General features: G+C 50.4%; 3 protein-coding genes across 4 annotated transcripts; 1 reads left to right on the forward strand and 2 right to left on the reverse strand.

Moving 5' to 3' along the window:
* Positions 1-2,088: 2,088 nt before the first annotated feature.
* Dpm3 (dolichyl-phosphate mannosyltransferase subunit 3) lies at positions 2,089-2,704 on the forward strand. Its single transcript, XM_028753201.1, has 2 exons — positions 2,089-2,229; positions 2,354-2,704. Exon 2 carries the CDS (start codon positions 2,359-2,361, stop codon positions 2,635-2,637), a length of 279 nt encoding a protein of 92 aa, XP_028609034.1. The 5' UTR covers positions 2,089-2,229; positions 2,354-2,358; the 3' UTR covers positions 2,638-2,704.
* A 644-nt stretch (positions 2,705-3,348) lies between these two features.
* Positions 3,349-5,716, reverse strand: Slc50a1 (solute carrier family 50 member 1). 2 transcript variants are annotated; one of them, XM_028753200.1, is made up of 6 exons: positions 5,538-5,716; positions 5,206-5,283; positions 4,983-5,106; positions 4,219-4,380; positions 3,756-3,875; positions 3,349-3,682 (listed from the first exon to the last, which is right to left on the reverse strand). In XM_028753200.1, the coding sequence occupies exons 1-6, from the start codon at positions 5,615-5,617 to the stop codon at positions 3,581-3,583; spliced, it is 666 nt and encodes a 221-aa protein (XP_028609033.1). In that variant the 5' UTR covers positions 5,618-5,716; the 3' UTR covers positions 3,349-3,580. The 2 variants fall into 2 exon arrangements, with proteins under 2 accessions (XP_028609033.1, XP_028609032.1); XM_028753199.1 differs by having other exon boundaries at positions 3,349-3,666; positions 5,538-5,673.
* Positions 5,717-6,951: 1,235 nt separating this feature from the next.
* Efna1 (ephrin A1) lies at positions 6,952-14,019 on the reverse strand. Its single transcript, XM_028753328.1, has 5 exons — positions 13,847-14,019; positions 10,533-10,828; positions 8,158-8,223; positions 7,976-8,026; positions 6,952-7,838 (listed from the first exon to the last, which is right to left on the reverse strand). The coding sequence occupies exons 1-5, from the start codon at positions 13,936-13,938 to the stop codon at positions 7,726-7,728; spliced, it is 618 nt and encodes a 205-aa protein (XP_028609161.1). The 5' UTR covers positions 13,939-14,019; the 3' UTR covers positions 6,952-7,725.
* Between the last annotated feature and the right edge of the window lie 9,047 nt (positions 14,020-23,066).

Genomic DNA, 23,066 nt, shown 5'->3' on the forward strand with positions numbered 1-23,066 from the left:
TACCATTGATACATGGAGAATATAAATCTAAAAGAGTAAAAAGAGGCCATACATTTGAGAAACAGCAAGGGAGTGGTTGGAGAAAGGAAGTGTAAGGGGGAAAGTAATAATTATACTCTCAAAAAAAATTAAATTATGATCAAAAAAATCTGAGAGGCTAGAGAGATGGCTGAGTTCACACCTGTCTGTAACTCTAAGATCTGACACCCTCACACAGACTTCCATGCAGGCAAAATACCAATGCATATAAAATACAAATTAATAAATTTTTTTAATTGAGGCCGAGATGTGGTGACACACACCTTTGAACCCAGTACTGGAAAGGCAGAGGCAGGATGATCTCTGTGAGTTTCAGGCCAGCCTGGGCTACAGAACTAGAGTTACAGGACAGCCAGGGCTACAAACAAAGAAACCCCTGTCTCAGGGAAAAGAAAGAAAACGGAAAAAATAAAATGGCACATTTTACTCTTGCCTGGTGATCTGAGTGACATGGATTACTTTTTTTTTAATAATAATAATAATTGTTGATTAACAGTGAAGACTTTGAGAAAATAAGGTTTTTGGTTTGTTTCTATTTTCTTTTATATGTGTGGGTGCTTTGCCTGCATGTATATCTGAGTATGTGCCTGGTGCCTCAGGAAGTCAGAAGACAGCATCAGATCCCCTGGAACTGGAGTTAGAAATGGTTAAGAGCATCATGTGGGTGTGGGAATGGAGCTCAGAGGATCCTCTGGAGGAGCAGCCAGTGCTCTTAACTCTGAGCCATCTCTTCAGCCCTTATATGATTACTTTTTGACATACCAAAGTAGACTAAGTTTCCAATCCAGCTACAAAGCTTTGAACAATGGGTCTTTGAACATTTATTAATTTTTATCTTATGTGCACTGGTGTTTTGCCTGCACGTAAGTCTGTGTGAGGGTGTAGGTCTTGGAGTTACAGTCTACCTCGGTCTCCACTTTGTGATTTCCAAGTGGACATTCAATCCACATAGACCAGATTTTTTTCTTTTAAATCAGGGCCTTCCTTATGTAGCTCATCTTGGCCTTGACCTTGGAGCAACACTGCCTCCTGAGTCTTGGGATTACATGTATGTCTCCGGGACTTCTTGATTCCTCATTTATTCATTTTTTTCTGACAACAGAACTGCTTCAAGCTAGGTTTGGTGACACATGTGTTTAATTCTAGCACTTGGAAAGCAGAAGCAGGAATATCAAAGGTTCAGGGCCCTCTTCAGCTACATACCATGCTTTAGGCCAGCTTGGAATACTTTAGACTCTGTCTTAAAACAAAACAAAAACTAGGCTGGAAACAGCTCAGCTGTTAAATGCACTTGCTGCTCTTCCAGAGGATCTGAGTTTGGTTCCTAGCTCCAGTGTGAAATAGCTCACAACTACCTGTAACTCCAGCTCCAGAGGATATGATATCCTCTTCTGGCCTCTGCAGGCACCTAAATGTACCCAGCATACCCTCAGACAGACAGACACACACACACACACACACACACACACACACACACACACACACACAAAGATTTAAAACCCAAACAAACCAAAAATCAAGCCAAAGAAATCCCCCCGCCCCCCGCATGTTTTGTTTAAATTGGTATCTCTACCTAAAGGCACCCAGCCCTTTATCATATCCTGCAATGGTCCTCTTTCTTCTTTTGTTGAATTGCCTTGGAGTCACTGGTATATGGGCCTGTGATTTGCAATTCGATTTGACAATGACCAGCCAATTTTTTCAAGACAGATCTCACAAATTAGAGTTCAAATTTATTCTGGGTACTCTGTAAAATCCTGTTTCAAAATAAAAAGGGCTTAGTGGTTGAGAACTTGCCTAGCAGGTGTGAGGCGGCTTGTTCATCTTCGATGATTGATGGGTGTGTCAGAAGAATGCTTGAATAAATGAATGCATGGGCTTTCTGCGTTGGAGAACTGAGTTTAAGGTGGGGAAGGGCAAAATAACATTCCCATCTTAATGGAACGTTTTGGCGTATCTTCAGACTTTCCACAAGTCCTAGCCGGTATCGATCTGGGTCTCCAGAACAAAACAGCGCAAAAACTCCTCTGAACTCAGATTTTCCAAGAGCTGTGTATAACTAACCCGGATCTGAGCGAGGCCAGAATTGTCTTAAGAACTACCGCTCCCAGAAGGCAGCGCGGAAGAAGGGCGGTAGTAGAAAAGGACTTCCGGACGCTGATGCAGGCCTTGTCAGCGCGACACACAGAGGTACGCTTAAGTGGCGGGTAGAGTGGAAAGGTGGAAGAGGGAGGCAGAGACTGGGAATGAGTGTCAGCTGCAGAGCGGGTAATAGTAGAAAGAATCCTTAGCTTCGATTTTTTTCTCCCTGCAGCAAACATGACGAAGTTAACACAGTGGCTTTGGGGACTGGGTCTCCTGGGCTCTGCCTGGGCTGCCCTAACCATGGGAGCTCTGGGCCTGGAGCTGCCTTTCCCCTGCCGGGAGGTCCTGTGGCCACTGCCTGCCTACCTGTTGGTGTCCGCTGGCTGCTATGCCCTGGGCACTGTGGGCTATCGAGTAGCTACGTTTCACGACTGCGAGGACGCTGCCCGAGAGCTGCAGAGTCAGATCCTGGAGGCCCGAGCTGATTTAGCCCGCAGGGGGCTGCGCTTCTGACACCTAAACCCATTCCAGTCTGGACTTCTTTCCTCATTCCCCATTAAAATGCAGTTTTATTTTCTAATTCTGAAGTTTTGAGTATGGAGGATAGGTATTTGGGGGTGGGAGGTGTGTGTGTCTATATATCAGAGGTCAAGAAGTGAGGGGCAGGAGAGTCTCCTTACCAGGCCTCAGCTTTGCATCTTGGTGGTATTCTGTGCCCTTCTTAAGTTTTTCTTTTTTCTGTTGGAGATAGGATGTCATGAATCCCAGAAAGGCCTTAACCCCAGCCAAGTAGCTGAGGGATATCTTGATTCTCTACCTCTTCTCTAATTACAGGCCACACCCACCATGACTAGTTTATGTGGTGCCGGGCTTCAAAACATAGAAGCCCTCAACAGAACTATATCCCCAAACCACTTTTGTTTATTTGTTTATTGGTTTTACTAAGTAGTCCAACCTGGCCTACAACCTGCCCTCAACCTGTGAACCTCCTGCTTCAACCTCTTAGTGCTGGGATGAGAGACTTCCCATGCGAAGGTGGGCAGGGAGCACGTATCCCTAACTTCCATTCTCTATAGCTTTCAAGTTTTTTCTTTCCTGGGTCTTTCTAACTTCTAGTTCTTTCAAATACCCTTTCTGAGCCAATCCTACAGGCCCAGTCACTAGCCCCTCCCCACCTGTCGAGTCAGTCAGGTTGAGAATGGCGGAAGAACACATAGCCCTGCAGGCAGGGATGGAAAACAGTTTATTTTAAGGCACATTCTACAGATACCACCGCAGCCTCCAAAATGAGAAAATGTGATTTCATCCCATAGGTCCCATCTGATCTAAGATCGTTGGTCCCTGTATTTCCAAAGTCATTTTTTCTCACAGCCTAGTGCATCCATAGAACTGGTCACAAGGACCAGCAGAAGCAGGAGCTCTGTTTGGTATCAAGTTGGCACTAAGGTGCTTGTGGTCAGGTTTGCAGAAGGTGGTGTTTCCTGTCTTGCTCTGGAGGATACTTGCAGAAAAGCCCGAGGCGGATAATGCTGGTAAAGATTCCTGGAAGGTTGGGTACCTGCAATCAAAAAACTGCTGTAAAGACCAGACTAGTTTCTGCTTTGTAGATGTCCCATCCAGAATCTGCTTACCGTGATGTATGGGTCTCGGAGGCGAAACCCATAGATGGACCAGGAGGCAGAGGAAAGGAGGGTGGTGATGGTCAGTGAGAAAGAGAGACGCTGGGTTGATTTAGTTTGAATGATCTTGGCCTATGGCAAAAATATTCCTGGTTCAGGTTCATAGAACCATTCCTCAATTCTTTTTTTTTTTCTTTTTTTTTTCTTTTTTTTTCTTTTTTTCTTTTCTTTTTCTTTTTCTTCCTTTTTTTTTCATTCCTCAATTCTTGCCAGAGAAATTCCTCATGAAAAAGACCATAATCCCTGTGATGTGTCTTTCCTCCAGCCCTTTCCTGCATCCCACTCACCCACCTCTGCTGCCTTGACTTCTTCCAAGAGCTGGGTTCCCCACCTCCCACCCCTTGTATTAGCCAGTCCCTGGCTCAGGGAGCCTAGCTCTTCTCATCTCCCCTGCCTCTTGTCCACCCCCACTCACCAGGTCAGCCAGTGGGGAGAGGTACATGCTGATGGTGAAGACACTGCAGAAGAGGCCTAGCTGCTGAAGCCGGGCCTCAAGGTCTGGCACCAGAAGCCAAAAGTAGCCATAACCCAGCAGAAGGACAGCCAGCAGGGTTGCCGTCTGGAGGAGCACAGCATGCTGCAGGGGAGAGGCGTCTTACATGCATGTGTACCCAGCACACTGATCTCTCTGCTGGAATTGCCTCCTCCTGTCTTCGTCCATGCTCTAATGGGGAAATCAACTTTTATCCCAGCCTTCATGTCAGTCTCACAGTCAGCTACTTGAAGGGAGTCTCATCCACAGGACACTGGAGGTCTCCAGGGAAGGGGAAAGCATCGTTTCCCCTCCCCTCTTCATATGAGCTTCATACACATAAAATAAGAGACTAATAACTGTTGGCATGATTGAGTGGGGAAGCAGAGCTAATGGCTATTCTTAGCAACTGGCCCTTGTCCTAACCCTAAAGGAACTGTCACAGTATAGCCCTCTCTCCCCAGCCTGTTGGAGAGCACAAGGTATCTATCACTGACCCTAAGGGGCTGGGTAAGACTTTTGAACAAGGCGAGGGTGGGTGGCTCTGTGTGCATTTTGAAGGGTTGACTTTATGGGAAGGAGAACCAGAAGGGCCTTCTAGGAAAAGGAAGTACTGCCATCCTACTAGTCTTCCAGGAAATAGAACTGTTTGCTCTGCCAACATGGCCAGGTGCGGGGCAGAGGTGGGTGCAAGGGAGGGCCTCTACCTTCTGAGGGCTGTAGTGCAGATATGCCAGGATATAAAGAGTCTGAAGCACAGCGCCCACAGTATTGACGATGATGAGGGTCCCATCTCCCTTCAAGACTCCATAACTCAGCCAGCCCAGGTTGCTGCGAGGGAAGGATTCAAGAGGCTGGGGTTGCAGCGGGTCCCCAGGATTCTCTTGCACCTCCCTCAGCCTTTCCCACCACAGCCAACAACACTCTCACTTGACATCCGTGGTGAGAAAAGGTAGAAACTGGATGTTGTCCACGCTCCGTGTTCTCTGCATGTGCCTGAGGTCCGAGCTGGAAGGGGACCCAAAGGAAATTGTTAGGAGTGGGTAAAACCTTCCTCAGTGCTTGCCACCCATCCTGAACGACAAGCAGATCTCCTCTCTCAGGCCGAGCAGCCAGCCTCGCCTAGGACCCCAGATCACCCAACCCTATTCCACTATTATTCTGGGTTCCAAAAGCAGCCAGAAATTGTAGCCACGACTCTTGACCACTTTCCTTTCTTGACTTCCTGGTCCTGCCCCAGCCCAGTCCATCCGCACTCTCACAGGCCAGTGGAGAACATGCCCAGGGTGAAGAGCACACAGGCACTGGAAAGGAAAGAGTCTGCCACGCCACCCGCCTCCATCCCACCGGAGCCGCTTCCCTCGCCCAGTGCGGTGCGCCAGTAGCTCAGGCCCGGAGCTGCCGAAGGCGAAGCCCCGCCCCTCCCCGCGGAACCGCGCCGGAACCCTCCCTTGCCCGAACTGCACCGGAACTGGGGACCCCGCCAAGCCAGCGCCGCGTGCTGGCCGGGTGGTTTGCCGTAATGTGCGGGCCTGGGTCCTGATCTTGCCCTTCAGATTGGCTTAGTGGTTTTGGTAGGGTCCCTGTATTTGTCCCCGACTCAGTCCCTCCTCACACTGCGAACCCCTCGCCTCATCTAGCCCACTAGCCTCAACTTCTGGGTTCTTGTATGTTCTTGTATGCTGGACCACAAACCCCAAATTTACTCTAACAAGTCTTCAGTGTGCCTCCAATCCATATCAGAACCTTGGTTACCCAGTTTTGGGAGATTTTCCCTGCAGGTTATTTAAACCTCTTTCTAGTCTGTCTCCTAAATAGCAGGAATTGCCATCCTCTTTCAGTTGTCCTCTCTTACACAACCTGCCCTATCCATGGACAAGCCTAACCCTGGCCCCCTGTTCCAACATACTCGCTGCTGGGAACTTTCCCTCCCAGCCTCCCACGCAGCTTTGTTGGTGGGGCTGCACACATGCTTCGGCTGGCGTTCGGCTCCCTGACTCACCCAGACAGCATGAGTACCTGCATGGTATGCCAAAGCCCAGCGCTTGAGGCTGGGGAGGCTGGACAGGAAGAACTTTAAGAGTGGGTGCGGAGGAATCTATAGCCCACTCTTACAGGGAGTAAACCCTCAGAGAAGGAAACACTCCTCCTTTGGCCTGGTAAGAAGCATATACCTTTTAGAAAAAAAAAAAAAATCTAAGCTGTGTCATATTTTTTTCCCCTGATCCTTCCTAGCCATTTATTTATTGTCATTTATTTATTTATTTATTTATTTATTTTTATTTATTTATTTTTTTTTGGTGAGACAAAGTTTCACACTGTAGCCCAGGCTGGCACTGGAATTTTGGCAATCTTGTTTCAACCTTCTGTGTGCTGGGGTTATACGTAAGAGGCACCCTTCCTGGCTACTTTTTGTGCTGCTGAGGGCTGAACTCAGGGCTGACACACATTTAGGTTATACTCTACTTCTTGAGGTACATTTCCAGCCCTTTATTTTTGCTTTTGAGGCAAGGTCTGAGTTGCTCGTGCAATCTCAAATCTTTGACCTTCCTACCTCGGCCACCAAAGGAGCTGTGCATTATACCTGCCCCCGTTGGTACTGTTTAGCACAGAGCATAACACACCACAATAGGGACGCTGTCGTCACAAATCAACACGGCAGGGCGGAAAAGCATGTCCATAAAAAACCAAAAACATCACTTTATTATGAATCCAAGAACACTGTATAAAAAAACCTGCAGTTGTAGAAATGAGCAGACACAGTACGTTTATATACAGACACTGTACATGTGGGCCCTGCCCGTTAAGCTAAACTCCACAGACTGTACACACGGGCACTGCCCTTACAGCTTCACTCGAAAACCAGGCTGCTTTAGTCCTCCCGTTGGCACAGCTCCAGGGAATGTTGCCCCAGGGATGGGGAGGATGCAGTCAGTGCCGGGCTACAAACTTCTCTGGCAGCCCAGCAGGTGGAAATCTTGCAGAGATGCTGGGTCAGCCCAAGCTGCCTCTCCTGTACCTGGCTCCCCGCTACAGGAAGCTGTCTCAAGCCTTTCCTTCGGTCAGTTCATCTGCACATCATAGCTTCCTTGGGGAAGGACATCTTTACCAAGTTCAGTGCCCAACTGCATGACCTCAGGCTCTTTTAGCCCATCTCCTACTGAACCCTCTGAATGGGCCAGGTCTGCACAGCTTGTTTCTTTGGCTTAAAGGTAGAAATCACAAGGAAAGGACCTTCTCCACGTCTTTCTCCATCCCTCTGAAGTGGAGGTAGGGATGGCACAGTCTGGCTGGGTAAACTCCTTTCGGTTAAAACCCTTAATACTGAACCTTCTGAGGCTTCATGGTGGCATCTTGTGCGTGTAGTGGGAGGGGTTCCCAGGGCTTTGGGGTGCTTATCCCCGCACCTTAGTCCCGTTCCAATCCATAAGCCAGGGCAGGCATACACCTTCACTGAGTTTGTAGCAGCAGCAGTGGTAGGAGCAATACTGCCCAGACCAATGGGAAGAGGCGGGGGGCAGCGCTGTGACCAATGCTATGCAAAACTTGCACTTCCGGGTCATCTGTGAAATGAGAATGCAAAGACAGACAAGGTAAGTGTTTGCATCAGCTTCCAGCCAAACAGGAGCCATCTTACTCCTCAGCCTCTTTAAGCAAACCCCTTCCTCTGACCCAGGCCAAACTGGCTCAGGCTACCTACCTGCTTGGAATCTCTTCTCTTGTGGGTTGGCATGGGCCTGGGGATTATGAGCTGAAAGATAAGAATGGAAGTAGATCAAGCTTTGCACCAGGAGGCAGAGAGGCAACTTCCTCCCCATCCCAGACCACTAGACCACGCCCAGCATGGATGGAAGGAGGTGGTTCTCAGGGCCCGACACTCACTGATTTTGCCATTGACAGTCACCTTCAACTTCAAGCACTGGTTTTCCTGATGGTAGATAGGTTTGGCTGTAAAATAAATCCACAGGATGTTAAGGAAAGAGCCTTTGCTAGAAGACAGGCGCTCAAACCTGTCTGACTCTCCTCTCAGTGCCCTGCTTAAATTTGAGACAGGCTCTCTTTACAGAGCCCTTGCTGCTTTGGGATCGACTATGTAGACCAGACTGGTCTCAAACTCACAGAGATCCACATGCTTCTGCCTCCCGAGTGCTGGAATTAAAGGCGTGCACCATCACACCCCACTAAGGCTAAGTTTCTTGTCTCTGCCTTCTGCCTCCCAATCAGAGTGCTGGGATTACAGATGTACACCACAGCATCTGGCTTTTTATGTGAGCTCTGGGCAAAATTTAGGTTGTTAGGCTTGTGTTTTAACTGCTTTAAAAAAAAAAAAAAAACTTAAGATGACTCGATCTGATGAAGCTCAAGCTGGCCTTGAACACACTATATACAGTTGAGGATGCTCTTGACCCCCTAATCTTCCTGCCTCTACCTTCTGAGTGCTGGAATTATAGGCAGGCATCACCTTCCTCCCTCCTCCCCTCCCTCCCTTCCTCCCTCCCTGTATAAAATATTTATTGAGTGTGTGCGTGTCCCATGTTTAGAGGTCAGAGAACAATTTGGGAAAGCAAATTCTCTCCTTCAGTCACATGGGAGCTGGGGATCAAATTCACATGGTCAGGTTGGCAGCAAGTGCCTTTTTATTTGCTGAGCTATCTCATTGGCGCACTCTCTCTCTTTTAAAGATTTTATTGTTTATTTATTTATTTATTTATTTATTGTTTTATGTATGTGAATACACTGTAGCTGTCTTCAGACACACCAGAAGAGGGCATCAGATTCCATTACAGATGGCTGTAAGCCACCATGTGGCTGCTGGGAATTGAACTCAGGACCTCTAGAAGAGCAGTTAGTGCTCTTAACCACTGAGCCATCTCTTCAGTGCCCCCCCCCCTTTGTGACAAGGGTCGCTATATATAGCCCAGGTTAGCCTTAAACTAACCTTCCCAGCTCCCCTTGCCTTGGCCTCCCCTGGGCTAGGACTGTAGGTGTGTCCCACCAGACCTGTCACTGCTCACGGCAATTCCTTTCTCCCCTCTGCACTTGATTTTAAAATTTAGTCTTTAAAATGTTTTTAAATTAATTGTATGCCCGTGAGTGTTTTGTCTGAGTACTGTGCTGTGTGCCTAGTGCCTTCAGAGGTCAGGAAAGGACACTGGGTCCTCTGGAACTGGAGGTAGCGTTAGACTTGTAACTGCTATGTGACGCTAGGCATCGACCAGTGCTCTGAACTGATGGACACTCCTGCTAGATCCTCTTTAGGCACGGTCTCACTCCAGCCCACACTGACCTGGAACTTTGTGCCAGGATTATAGGTGTTAGCCGCCATGCCTAGCTAGCTGCCCTCGGCATTCACCTTCAGTTGTTACCTACTTTCTGACCAGCGTCCAGCCCCATCTCCCATTCTCTGGAACAACACTCAGCTTTAGCAGTGGAGTGACAGGATCCTATCTCACACCTCCCAGCTGAAGTTGGGTGAAGTGTTCATGTAACCTCCCTTTCCCTGGACCATTTTTTACTATGCTGACCTAGATTCAGCCAGAAGAGTAAGGCCTGGATCTGGCCTTCACAGAGCCCCTGGCCTGGTAGGTCTCAGGATACATCAACAGGTTTCTGATGTCCTCAGGAGAAAATCTGAATCCCTACTAGTATTTGGGCCCCAAGAATCTGTCTGACCCGCTTTCCAAGCCCAGCATGCCTGTACGCCTGTCTCCAGGAGCTTCCACCTCCCTCTGTGCACGTGTCCTCCTGTTCGAGTCATTCTGTATTCAGCCTTTTCTGTCTTTGACCTTGGGCAAGTATACAGGTCATTTTCCCAAGTGTCGGAGTTAGAGAGATGGCTCAGCGGTTAAGAGCACAGGCAGCAGCCTTCCAGAGGCCCTGAGTTCAAATCTCAGCAACCACATGGTGGCTCATAATCATCTGTAATGACGTCCAATCCCCTCTTCTGGTGTGTGTGAAGTTAGGGTACTCATATACAATTTCCAAGTGTTTGGTGTTATGTCATCACATAACCTTTTCCTGGCCTGGTGATTTATTTGAGATCCTTCCTAGCTTCCTAAGGACAGGGGCTAGGAGTGTTTTGTTTTTATCTTTGTGCCCGTTTACCAAACAGAGCGCCTAAGACACACCCGAGGCTCACTCCACATCCCTCATGTGAATGGGAAGAGTTTAGACTCGGAAGGAGAGGCTCTCTGCTATCTGACTCCTGCTAAGCATGTGGCCATGTGTGCTCTGAGTCCTGTCCCTTGTGCACTCACAGATATAGTAGTAGCTGTGTCCTTCCTTGAACTCCTTGCCCAAGGTGAAAGGCGTGAAGCGCTGGAATTTCTCAGACAGCTTCTCTGGGCCATGCTTGGCACTGGGCTGGTTGCACTTCCAGCGGACCTGGTCCTTGGACTGGGGCTCACATGCCACATACTCCTGGTGTTCCACCATGTACAGTGTGTATCGTTCCATGGCAGCCTCTGCCACAGAGTCGTCCTCGTAATGTGGACAGATGATATCTAGGTAGTCATTCAGCTGCACGTGCACGGTGTAGTCCTCCTCTCGGAACCTGAGCCCAGACAAAGCGGAGGAAGCAGCTCACTCAGACGTCAGCTCAGACCCTTGAGTTAAATGCACCTCATCGCCTCTCATGTCTCACACTGGAGTCCCAAAGATGGGTCCAGAATCTCAACTGCCATATTTACTGATCTTGACTTCTTCAGTCCCTCACTACCATCTCTTACTCATCATTCAATAACAACCACTAAGTGTCTCTCAGGTACCAAGAGCCTTCTAGAACGCCCCAGGTATTTAGGTGCCCAAGGATGGGCTTCTAAACATTTCTGTAGCTCACTTTCCTTTCTAATCTACTGATGAATGTTTCCCTGGGGACTTCTTTAAATGCTGGTAAACTGCACTCTGGGCTGGTCTGTGCTTAGGAGCCCAGGCCTTTCTCTTTATCATACTGCCTGTCACAGTCTCTGTCTTTCCTTATCCTGTCCCGCCCCTCACACTGAGTCTCCCTCAGATTCCCATTGTACTTCAGCACCCCACCCCAGTCCAAATCCAGATTCACAGATAATCAAACACTATCAGTTTATCTCAAACCTCTCTTTCCTGTTACTCTATTTATGCCCTCATCTTCTTGTTTCATTTTCTTACTCCTGAAAATCGCTGTGATTTTATATCCAAGAGTCACAATTTCACCTTCTTCCTGATGAAACACTGCAGTTCCTAGACCCGAGGCTGCCTCTGCCCTTCCCTCTCCCCAGGTGGAGCCAGCTCCCCTCCCCCAGTTGGTTCCCCCCAAGCCCTGCAGGCTCCAGCCTGACTGCCCACCAGCCCCTCCTCCTGAGCTCCAGACACCTGGCTCCAGCCTGGGTAGGGTCTTAGCAGTAGGAAAGTGCTCCCCCCCTCCTGCTGAAAGCCAGGCAGCTTCTCTGAATTCCCCCAAGCACTGCCAGGGAGAGGCTCAGCAGAGCTGGCTGCCAACTTGTTTTAAACCCAAGTCCTTGGCATGGGTGGTGCCCACGGTGATGGTGGGGTTCCATGGTGGCCACCCACTACCCAGTCATCATGACCCTTTAGAGGCCTGGCCTTGCAACAGCTTGCAGCCTCTAGAACTAGGCTTACCAGGCCCCTCCCCCACCCGGGGGAAAAGAGAGAGAAGCAGAGGGAGGCTTTTAAAATTCCTCTCTGGAGAGATAAACATAGAAGCCATTTCAGAACAGGTATTTCAGCTCTGGGCCTGGCGTCTTTCCCCTATCCCCGTGATGGGCACTGACTCACTCATGCCTCATCCACCTCTGCTACCCGCCCAGGCACTCTTGAGAGCCTGTGAAATTTTACCTTGTCAAATGTGAGCAGACCCCAGGACAACCCAGGATTGGTTTGCCCCAGTGCTGGCCTCTGGGCAAAAGGAACAGAGAAGTCTGAAGCTAGGGTATCTGTCTCTCCAGGACCAGGGTCCAGCCTACAGTGGCACCTTTCTCTGACATCGCCTCTGCCTGGAGCCTGGTGATCCCAGGACTAATGCCCACTACCCTGAGTCACCTATGCAACCCTACACCCGCCCTGTTCGTTGCCACCTCTTCTTTTCCCCCAAGCTGGGCCTGGCTAGACCGCCCATGACCTCCACTCTAGACTGGCTTTCCTGTAGCTGTAAATAAGACAGGGTACGTGTGTGTCCAGAGGGCCAGGGCTGAAGCTATACTTAGCGTACTATCTCCTACACTTAACCTGCCTGTGACACTTAGTCTCCATCTGGAAAACGGGGTTATATTAGTGGTGGAGAAGACAGGGAGGGGGGCAAGGAAAAGGCTCCTTCCTGAAAGAGAGGAAACCTGGGAGCTTGGGAACGGAAAAGGCCAGGGTTCCCCCCTCCCTGCTCATGGCTTCCTGTCCCCTCCTCCTCCTTCAGCCAACACCTGGCATGGGCATACACAGGGACTTTGCTCTTTCCCACTACTAGGGCAGGACTAGGTCAGGGAGGCAAGGGGCAAGCTCAAGGCCTGGCCGGGCTGTGCCAGCAGCCACTCCAGGGCCAGGAAGACATTGCCTTTAGGGGCGGCAGCTGACTCTATCTTGCCCTCCGACATGCCCTAGACAACAGACCCTCAATAGGCAATGCCAGAGGAAACTGGCACAGCATCTATCTCAGGGGAATGGGAGGCAGGCGCGCTGGATCTGGGAGTGGTTTAGTGGTATTTTGTGGCCCTGGCTCCTCACCTCAGCTGCTGGGCGCCTTTTCTCACCATACCCCCCTCTTTGGATTCACCCCAATACTGTTCTCATAACTTGAGGAAACTCAAGGGCAAGAACAAAGGGCCCGACAGTGTCTTCCTCACAAGACCATTTGCTTCATAGCCCTAAAACCTGCCCAGGAGAAATTACCTCCTTCCTGTTTTTCCTTCCTCCTTTGTAGCCCTGTGAACCCCCCACTCTGCTCCTCCCCAAGCTATCCAGTGACACTCCTCTTACCAGTTCCTTAATGTGACCACCTCAGCCACTCCCTCGATCTACCCATGCACAGCATGTACCTAATTTATGCCACCCCCCAAAAATCCTTGGAGGTACTCTCCAGGGTCGCCTTAAATACAGAATGAATACCTAATGCCCCAAACCTAGAGCCCTACGAAGGTTCTTTCCAGGGCTACCCTGAGCATCGTGCTTACTCTTGATGTCAATAGGTGCCTGTTAGTATACAGATGCCCAAGTGGCACACAGAAAAAGGAAGTGCACAGAAGTTTCGTGGGGGGACTTAAAGAGCCCCGGAGGCCAGGGCCAGCGTTCCATTATCAAGGCAGGATCGCTCAGCATGAGATCCTTACTTTAGAGTGATGGGATGCCAGAGGGCAGATAGAGAGGGTTGAAACAGCGCCTGTACAAGTAGGCATGAGCAGGTTTCTGCCCTGGTCCGCTGTTGCCAGGTAGTAAGGGGAGATACAGACGGAGGTGGGAGCTATAGAATCCTTCCCGTCCCTGGCCACCTCTCCTAGGCTCGGGCCAGGGGTTGGCAGGGACAGTTACCCTGGGAAAGGCCATTGCCAACCCGGCACCCAGGCTGCCAGGGAGTCTCAGGGCTTACTTGGGATTTGAACTGTTCCAGAAGACGATGTGGCGGTCAGCAGCGGCCAGACTGCAGCACAGACCCAAGAGAGGGGCCCAAAGGAACTCCATAGCGCGGGGCCGGGCCGGGCCAGGCCAGGACAGGACGAGAGCTCTGCAGTGTAAGGTTCCCACTGGCTTCTCCACGGTACACTAGGCACCAAGATCACAAATCTGGCCTCTTCACTCTCGGCTCCGCCTTTTGGGCTGGCGCCGCTCGACACCCGCCCCGCCCCCGCCCCGCCCGGCGCGCGCTGCCCCAGGGCTTGGTGGCTACGGTTGAGGTGGAGGAAGGGAAAAAGCTCTGGGAGGGAGGACTCCGGTACCTCAGGAACATAGAGCGCCCCGGGGTCTGCACAGATCTTCCCTTAGCTGTGTGTTCACTTACGAAGGGTGGGGGTGGGGGTGTCTATGTGAGGCTCTGAAGGCTTTGTAGGACTGGAAGCAATCGCAAGCTGGAAAAAGGGAAGAACTTACACGTGTGGGTCTGGGAACCAGTGGCTTCAGGACTCCGCTTTGCAGCGCGGGGCGCCAATCTTGTCAGGGTGTGTGTGTGTGTGGGGGGGATATAACCACACCTTTCCTGAGATTCACACCCAGGCCCGCGCACTCGCCTTCTCACACTCTCTCGAGATCCCCCCCTCAACACTCCCCCATGCTTAGACTCTGGCTTGGCTGCCCCTCCCGACACAGACGCGGCTGTTTGTTTTTGTTGGGTTTGTCAATGTTGTCTTTGTTCCAGAGATTGTGTCATCGCTTCGATGCCCGGAATAAAGTGCGACGTTGTGTGTGATCAAGTGTGTAACGTGTACGGCCAGAGCTAAGGGCTCCTCTGTCCATTAGTTCTTTGTGCGAGAACTCACAGGACCCTTGGGCTCACGGGATGTGGGGGGGATGTTCTTAATTTTTTCAATAGCGCCAAAGTACACTAATGATCTGTTTATATGTTTCACGTGTGTCTTGAGCGAATGCACTCTTGCAGATAGAATGTGGGAATATGGTCATGAAGGGTGACAAACTAACCAACACATGACCATATGGCGTGTGTAAATGCGTGTGATGGCGGGTAGGTGTAAAGACACTTGTATGTGGAAGCGTGTGAAACCCCTGACATACATATGCTAATGTTTGTGAACAGTGTGTGAAGAAGAGGAGAAACGTGTTTGGGCGTGCAGCGGGGGTGGGTTGGAGTGGGGGTAGTTTGGGCGGCTGTGTTTGAGTCTGACTTAGGTCTTCCAGTCGGTGGGCTCTCAGTACCAGGCTCAGAACCCCTCCCCCGCTCCATGTAAACAACCCTGCAGGAATTCACCTCTCGAATCACCAGCTGTCTGGAGAGGGGTTGGCGGCGTCTGCGCCCGAGTTGGAGCTGGCGGGCAGGTGTTTGATTAGGCTCGAGTGCATTCTTGGAGCTGTAAAGTCAAAAGCTGAGTGTTTGGTAGTTTGCGTGTGTGGCGGTGTGCCTGTGTGCGTTGCAGGGTGTGACGGGCGGGGGTTTTCGTCCGTGGCCTCCCTTCTTTGCGGCTGCGCATCAGGGCAAGCCGTGGACACGGGGAATCTTTGCAGGGTCCGGCCCAGCTTCCTAGGCTTCCAGGCCGTTTCATCCCGGTTTTTTACGGCCAGGCTTGGCGGCAGACCCTGTAATTACATCGGGCCAGGACGCCGTGGCCAGTTCGGTGCTGAGCCTGCAGAGGAGGAGCTTGGAAATTGAGGAGGGTTCTGGCTTTCCTCCTCCCCTTCCAGGAGGTGGGCCTTGCTTGTCGCTCACACCATAAATATTTACTGAGCTTCCAGTAGGTGCCGCGCCCCGTAACCCCGCGCCTGGGTCAGGGTCCGACTTTGCACAAGCACACGCCACCCGCGCGCACACCTGCCCTAGGCGACGTGCCGGACTCCCATGCAGATCCAAGGTGCGGCTCGCCCCTCCCTCCAGGTTCGAAGTTTATCCGCAGCCTTGGGAAGCACCTCACGCGCTTTTTGCTCACCTGGAGGAACACCTAGGTGAAAGTCTTCCACGCGCCCCTTGTGATGCGCGTACTCCCTCCCAGTTCCTTTGCTTCATAGAGTTTTGTCTTGTTCTCTGCCGAGTTGCCGGCGCAAGCACTAACAGTAGCCGGCCAGTGTTTGTTGAGTGATGTCACTCACTATGAAGGTGTAAACATGTGGTTGCTGAGAAACTCGCAGAGGAGTTAGGCAGTGGTACATCTTTAAAGAAAATAGTCCAAGATTGCCTCCGGGGGAGACGGCTTTGGGCCGGATCACCTCTGCTGGCTGCCAATCTCCCTGGGCTCAGCCTAGGGAGGACAAGGCCGCCTCCTGCCTGCCAGAGTGTAAGGCTGGAGCAAGCTGGCTGGAGAAGGTGGCTGAAACCTAGGCATCGACTGGACGCAGACCTCTGGTTTAGTACCTCCAGTATTTTCACTTCAGGCTTTGATCCTACCCACGTATCTGCGCTTTTAGAGGTAGCGCAACTGTTTTGGCTGGATATTGCACCTTAGAGTGCAAGAATGACGCTAAGATAAAGTCTCTGCCTTCCGGGAGTCCTGAAGTCAGTAGTGGACTTACGTTTGGGCACGTGTTTTCCTGGACTTGGGTAGTAGAGGAAATACGCCTAACAAAACAATCTTGCTAAGTGCTGAAAACTCAGACTCAAAACGCATTCACACTACGCGAGTGCTCCTGGAACCGCTGCGCCGCCTGGTGGGCAGAGGGGAGAGTTTCAGGCTCTGTGAGATGCGGGCACGGACAAAATGAGAACACAGAATAAATCTAGGCCTCCTGGGCATCTCAGTTCTAGCTCGCCCCGGCGTGTCTGGCTTTGTTTGGGGCTACCTGTTACCCTAAACTTGTGTACCTGCGTTGTCTCTCAGCACTCCCATCCCCAGGCAAACATCTGTGCTAAGTGGCAAATATGTATGAAGTGTCTGTCTGGGGAAAATCCCTCTGTGAATCTCTTCTGGGAAATTTTTGGGGGTAGGGTTAACTCTGGGTGTGCTGGTTGGGGTGGGGAGATCCTATTCCCACAGAGAGCACTGCCTAGCCTAAGGCAATTTTTCCAGACTAAAACAGTCACAAACACTCAGCAGCTTGACTTGATGCCTCAGGCCCCAGGGCATCTCTGGGTACTTAGATGAGGCGATAGAACAGCGGGCCCTGAATTTGGAGCTGTTTCTGCCTCACTCTGAAGGTAATTTAGAAAAGTAACATCTACAGTCTCTCACCATCTGTACACAGAGCAAATGTGCGCATGTTTTTTTCAGTTTGGGAAATAGAGGGGGTAAAGAAAAGATGCCTTCTTGCTTTTTTTTTTTTTTTTTTGATAGAGTATCATTAATATGTAACCCTGGCTGTTCTGGAACTCATTATATAAACCAGGGTGGCCTCAAACTGATAGAGATTTGTCTTCCTCTGCCTCCTGAATGCTGGGATTATAGGCATGAGTTATGGGCTTGAATCATGGCATAGCAGTTAAAAATCACTGGCTGCCCATCCAGAGCACCAGGACTCTAATCCCAGCATTGGAGGAAAAACCCTCTAATACTGGTCTACATTCTCTGGTGTCCATAGGCTGGCTTTAAACTCATGATCCACTTGCCACGGCCTCCTAACTTTTGAGATTACAGTTGTGTGTCACCATACTCAGCTGGGAAAAAAAAAAGGTTTTGCTATTGCAAGTCAGAGTCAAAGCTTTATCTTACTTAGGCATCCTCAGCTACATGAAAGAAGACACACATAGAGGAATGGACATTCAGAGACAGCTCTGGTATAGCAGACATCCCAGAATATCAAACTGAATCTGGTAGAGTGGTAGGAGAGGAGACAGAAGCTGGTGTGGGGATCGTGTTGCCATGATACCATGCTTGAGAAGGCTGCTTTAGTGCATAGGTGATTAGCTGGGAACCACACTCAGAGTTGTCTTTTAATAAAAAGAGAAGCAGCTGTTGTGGGGATTGGAAGTGGGATGGGGTGGGGTGGGAGTGGAAACTCTGTGGCATGGGCTAGTGAGGCCTCAGTGACAAGGGTTCCAGTGTGATCTGGCTTGTGCAGAGGAGCTTGCAGGAGAGGACGGAGGTAGTCCGAGCTGAACTATGGGCATGGGCAGGGAGAATCCAGGGGAGGTGGCTAGACGCATAGCTCATAGGCAGGAGACTCCACAGAGCAGTAGCCTAGCAAGGGGCCAAGACATCATACCAGTGATTTGGACTGCAAATGACATAATAATAGACAGCAACTAGCACTTAAATCAGAAATCCTAGGCCAGACCTATAATACCAGTACCAGGAAGGCAGAGGCAGGGGGATATCTGATCTGTGACTTCAAGGCCAGCCTGGTCTACATAGTGACTTTCAGGAGGTCCAGAGAGACCCCATCTTTAAAAACAACAACAAAACTCAGAAACCCTTCCCCACCCCATAATCAGAGGACATCTGAGGTCCAACCCTCCCTACCTGTCTGCTCTGCTGTCTCATGAACCTGCCTGACAAGGTCGGTGCTGGTATGGAACTCCAACCTGTGTGACTGACATGGTCACTTACCATCTTGAAATCAGAGTGGCTGACCTTATCCACAAGACCCTCTGACAGAATAAAGGATATTAATATCTCCTGTGGAAAGTTGGAAGGTGGAGGAAGGCTCATTAACCCCTCACCTGAGATCCAGGGACTCCCGTGTGCCCTCCACCCCCAGTATATGTAATCTGACACAGCTTATGGTCTCTGATCTCCATTTGTGCGTGTGTGTGTGTGTGTGTGTGTGTGCACACGCATGTGTGCGTATGTGTTAGCGTTTATAGGAGAGAGAATGCTAACGTAAGGGGGAGCTTTGTGAGGTGGTTCCTCATGCTGGGGTGCTGTTTTGTTTTCTTGTTTTGTTTTTTTGTTTGTTTGGGTTCTACAGTTGTTTTGTGGTTATCTTCAATCTTCTAACCCTTTATCATGCTCCTGTAAGTAAGTCCTTGGTTCACCACACAGGACTGCCCCTGCTGCTCAGTCTGGTATGACTAGAGATGTTCACACCTCCTGAGGAAAAGACACACAACACTACCTCCTAGAGCCACCTTCATGCTTCAGGGGCCATGGGAAGGAAAGGTGGCAAATGGTCCCCAGAACATGCTGTCTTCCAGGGTTTGGTGTGGACTTCAGGCTGGCCTCAGCTCTTCAGTGCTGAACCCAAGCAGGGCCTCTCGTGTATACACTGGGCAAGCTTTCTACCACTGAGGTACACCTCTGGCTCTTTTTGCTATTTTGTTTGAGACCAAGGATCTTGCTAAATTGCCCAAGCCACCCTTAACTTTACGTAGCCCAGACTAGTTTTGAACTTTCAACCCTCCTGTTTCATTCTCTGAGGAGGCTGGGCTTGCAGGTGTGAGCAACCATGTAATATTTTTCCAATTATGACTAAGATGATCACTGTGGAAATTTTGGGAAAACAGAGAACATTACTCAGGAAAGCTGCCTCTGAGATGGATGAGCTTCGGTTCTTTTCCCCCCGGATTCTGTAACTCTTGTGGCAAATACCCTGAGCAGTTATGGCTTGATGCTCAGGGGGCCAAGGTGGAAGTTCTTATGTTTGCTGTAGGGTTTATGATAGTATTGTTCACCTGCGCCTTTGATGTCTTGGGTCTTTATGGGCCCACTGCAAACACTGCTTCAGGCAGAGCCCCAGAGCAGCTAAGGAGAATGAGGTGCAGATAGGAAAGGTGCTATTTGGGTCTTAGGCCCTTGGTGGGGCTTACATGTGTCCTTTTTTTTTTTTTTTTAGGTTTTTCCAGACAGGGTTTCTCTGTGTAGCCCTGGCTGTCCTGGAACTCACTCTGTAGACCAGGCTGGCCTCGAACTCAGAAATCCGCCTGCCTCCGTCTCCCAAGTGCTGAGATTAAAGGCGTGCGCCACCACCACCCGGCAGCTTACACGTGTTCTAAGGAGCTGTTTCCGCCCCCACCCACTGTCCAAGGAACCAGGAATGAAAGAAATGCTTCAAAGTGCCTTGAGAAAGTTGCCATGAAACAGAGAGCATGTGTTCAGAGAAGGAAAGGGCTAGAGCAGGGTCTCTGTTCCTGTACCAGAGCATTGTGGGTATGTAGAAGAAAGAGCAGGCTTGGAGGGAGGGCCTAGGACAGGAGGACCTCACAGGTTCTGAGATTCTGTCTCCAGAGCTTGAGCCAGCCTGGTCTTCAGCGGAAATGGGCGGAGGTCTTGATAGCGCTCACCTGTGTATTAGGCGTCTGCTAAGAGACATGATTCAGAGGGTGACTGACAAGGCCACGTGAGTCAGGAGATGGTGCTAAGAAGTCTGGGTTTGTGTCTTGGCTGTGGAAATGGAAGAAAGTTATTTATTCTGAGCCTCGCTGGCTGCTTTTGTTTCCCCAGACCCTGCTTGTGAAATGGAGGCGAGAATGCTTTCTCTCTGGAAATACAGGAACTGAATAAACTATTGACTGGAGGAAGGCCCGGTGGCGTGCCTGGGGGAGGAGGCTTCCTACAGCAGCTGTGGTCCTAGCCTTTCCCGGCTGATTGGATACTGTGCTCCTGGAGGAGAAGGGGGAGTCTCTAGAACACTGGTGTGGCGGGAGGAGGAGGCACATGAGCAGAAATAGTTGTTGTGTTAGTAAGGATGTGACAGATGCCCTAGGGCCATGGCAGCCAAGACATTGGGGTTACAGTCTGGCAGACAGTGGGTGGCACAGGAAAGCTCGTGAAAGTTGGTGCCATGGGAAGGGACAGCATATAACCACGGAGACTCTAGAGAATTCACTGTCTGGTCTGGCACCTGCGGAAGTGAGGGGAAAAGATGGGGAGTGTCTGTCCCAGGAGCTATACTTGTCTCTTCCCTGTCTGTTCTTCCTGCTGCCTCTCTAGTTGTCCATCCCTAGCCTGCTTATGGCTTAGCACTAACAGTATGCTGGACACTGGTCTGCGCAGCAGACTTCTGCACTAGGTGTTAAACAGGAGTGCGAACGGACTTCCTAACAGTGGGGGAAAACACTGAGAGGGAGGTTGAGACTCGGCTGGGGTGGTGCAAGGAAGGGACCAGAACTACTCAGAGAGGTTGGAGCAGAAGGATACAACAGACACAGAGTCAGGTAAACAGCAGGGGAGGGGAGGGAGTGTCTCTGTCAGGGTATATGCCAGACAGACTCTGGGTTGGTCCTTTGGTGAACGTCTGAGTTGAAATACCCTGGGGCATCTTTAAAAAAATATTTTTTAGGCTTATTTGACTTTGTATGGCGCATGCACCACATGCATGCCTAGTGCATAAGGAAGTGGTAAGGTAAGCCTCATGGGTACTGGGGATCAAACCAGGGTCCTTTGTGACACATGCTCTTAACCACTGAGCCACCTATCCAGCCCCAGCTGAGCTGGGACATTTTAAATTGGACTGAGAAGGAGCCCTAAGGCCCCCCAGGAACAAGGCAATGCTTGAGAGCCCTGCATTACCTATTCCTCTAGAGAGATACGGAGGCCTGGAGCAGCCCACTAGGAACAGGCACAAGACCATTTCAGAAACAGTCTCTTCGATGTGTGTGTGAGTGCACGCGCGCGCGCGCGCGCGTGTGTGTGTGTGTGTGTGTGTGTGTGTGTGTGTGTACATGTGATGAAGAGTTGAGTCATCCTTTCAGCATCAGGAGCTGTGGTGGTAGGCACTGTTTGGAAGATTGAGATTCACTGTTTGATTGCTCAGGTCTATTCTGCCAATGCTCAGGCAATCAGACACTTCCCTCCACCCCAACCCCCCGGGACTCCTGATGCACCGGACAAGGGACAAGCTCAATCAATCGCTCAATCACTGAGCTTAGAATTCACTTCTCACTGGTCAGTCGTGGTCCTGATTACACTTGTGGCTGCACTCTGTTCTTTGGGTTCTCTTCCTCAGGCAGGTTAGGGCTGACCCGTTCCTTCTGGTCTATGAACTGCTAACTCTTCCATTTCCATCCAGTGAGTTCTTTTCTTGCTTCAAGGGAGACCCGGATCAAGTTCTGCCACTGACAAGCCCGAACTTGGACCACCAGAGAGGGAGTAGGTAGTGGGTCTCGTACACACAGTGTGGGGAGTGGGGAGTCAGAGGCAGATCTGGGTTTGCAGGAAGGACACAGAGTTCCGTTTTAGCAGGTCACATTTCAGTGCTTGGAATTTCCTGAAGAATGAATTGTCAAGAATCTGCAAATTGGGGCCCAGATCTGGGTACAGTTCCTTCAGTTCAGGGTGTGGAGAATGAGCTAGGTTTTAACTGCATCCCTGCAATCACCATGTGAAGGGGTCATCCTGCCTTAGAGTCACGCAGGTGTCAGAAGAGAGAAGGACAAGACAGACACTCTATTAGGGAAGCAAATGACAGGCTGGTGTCCTGAAGGAAGAGGCCCCTCTCGTGGTTCAGCCAGTGCAAAGGAGGCTCATATCAACCTGTCCTGGTCTATAAGGCCATTTCCTAACCTCTTCCTGTGAGCAAGAGCGCTGCATAGAGAGTAGCCAGGCTTATAATACCTATGGTACCTGAGAGACAGGGTGTTTCCTACCTAAGCCTGTGTACTGAGGATAACGGGAAATCCCAGGAAACCCTTAATGTCTGGGGCTACAGGCCTACACTAGCAGACTCAGTTTTAAGGATTTCCTTTGGGTTGGGGAAATCTGGGCCAAGCTGTAGATAAGGAGGGAGGAAGCCACAGAGAGACCCAAGAGATGCATGGGGAAACTGTTGATTAGGAAGGGATTTGGTGAAGAGCAGAAGGTGAGAGTTTCAAGAGTGTGGCTATTTCTCAGAGTAGGACTGGAAGGGAGACAGAGGTGGGTGGAAGGAGACAGGGGAAGGGAGCCTGTAGCATCAGCTCTCCAGTCACCAGTTTCTTTAGGCCTTGGGGGGGGGGGGGCAGAGCATGGGCCTTAGAGACTTTCAGGGATGCAAATCCCCATTCTATTGTACCCTTGACCCTGGGTAAGTCACAGCCCTGTCTGCTTCCTCCTCTAGGAAAAAAGGATGTAACCGTCTGTGCTTAGTATTAAGTGAGATTTTGTTTAAAGTGCTTGGTGGTACATCTGGCACACAGAGAGACTTTCCCTGAGCTGTTTCATGGTGGCTCTTACAAAGGTAGTAACAGGTTGCAACTCAATGAGTTCTCTCCAGCGCTTACTGATGCGTGGGCCTTCCACTGTCCTGGCGGTTCTGCTCAAACCCCACCATGTTCCTCAGAGGGTGTTCCTTGTAGGTTC

Source organism: Grammomys surdaster, unplaced genomic scaffold (genome assembly GCF_004785775.1).
Source record: "Grammomys surdaster isolate TR1022 unplaced genomic scaffold, NIH_TR_1.0 125946, whole genome shotgun sequence".
Taxonomy (NCBI): domain Eukaryota; kingdom Metazoa; phylum Chordata; class Mammalia; order Rodentia; family Muridae; genus Grammomys; species Grammomys surdaster.

Excerpts from the sequence above, each read along its gene's own strand:
- Dpm3 (XM_028753201.1), top strand. The coding sequence starts at position 2,359 with ATGACGAAGTTAACACAGTGGCTTTGGGGACTGGGTCTCCTGGGCTCT.
- Slc50a1 (XM_028753199.1), bottom strand. The coding sequence starts at position 5,617 with ATGGAGGCGGGTGGCGTGGCAGACTCTTTCCTTTCCAGTGCCTGTGTG. Across the intron at positions 3,876-4,218 it reads TCTCCCCACTGGCTGACCTG|GCCAAGATCATTCAAACTAA; the intron begins GTGAGTGGGGGT and ends TTTTTGCCATAG. Across the intron at positions 3,667-3,755 it reads TCCGAGACCCATACATCACG|GAATCTTTACCAGCATTATC; the intron begins GTAAGCAGATTC and ends CCAACCTTCCAG.
- Efna1 (XM_028753328.1), bottom strand. The coding sequence starts at position 13,938 with ATGGAGTTCCTTTGGGCCCCTCTCTTGGGTCTGTGCTGCAGTCTGGCC. Across the intron at positions 8,224-10,532 it reads ACACAGCTACTACTATATCT|CCAAACCTATCTACCATCAG; the intron begins GTGAGTGCACAA and ends TTTATTTTACAG. Across the intron at positions 8,027-8,157 it reads GACTGTCAATGGCAAAATCA|CTCATAATCCCCAGGCCCAT; the intron begins GTGAGTGTCGGG and ends CTTATCTTTCAG.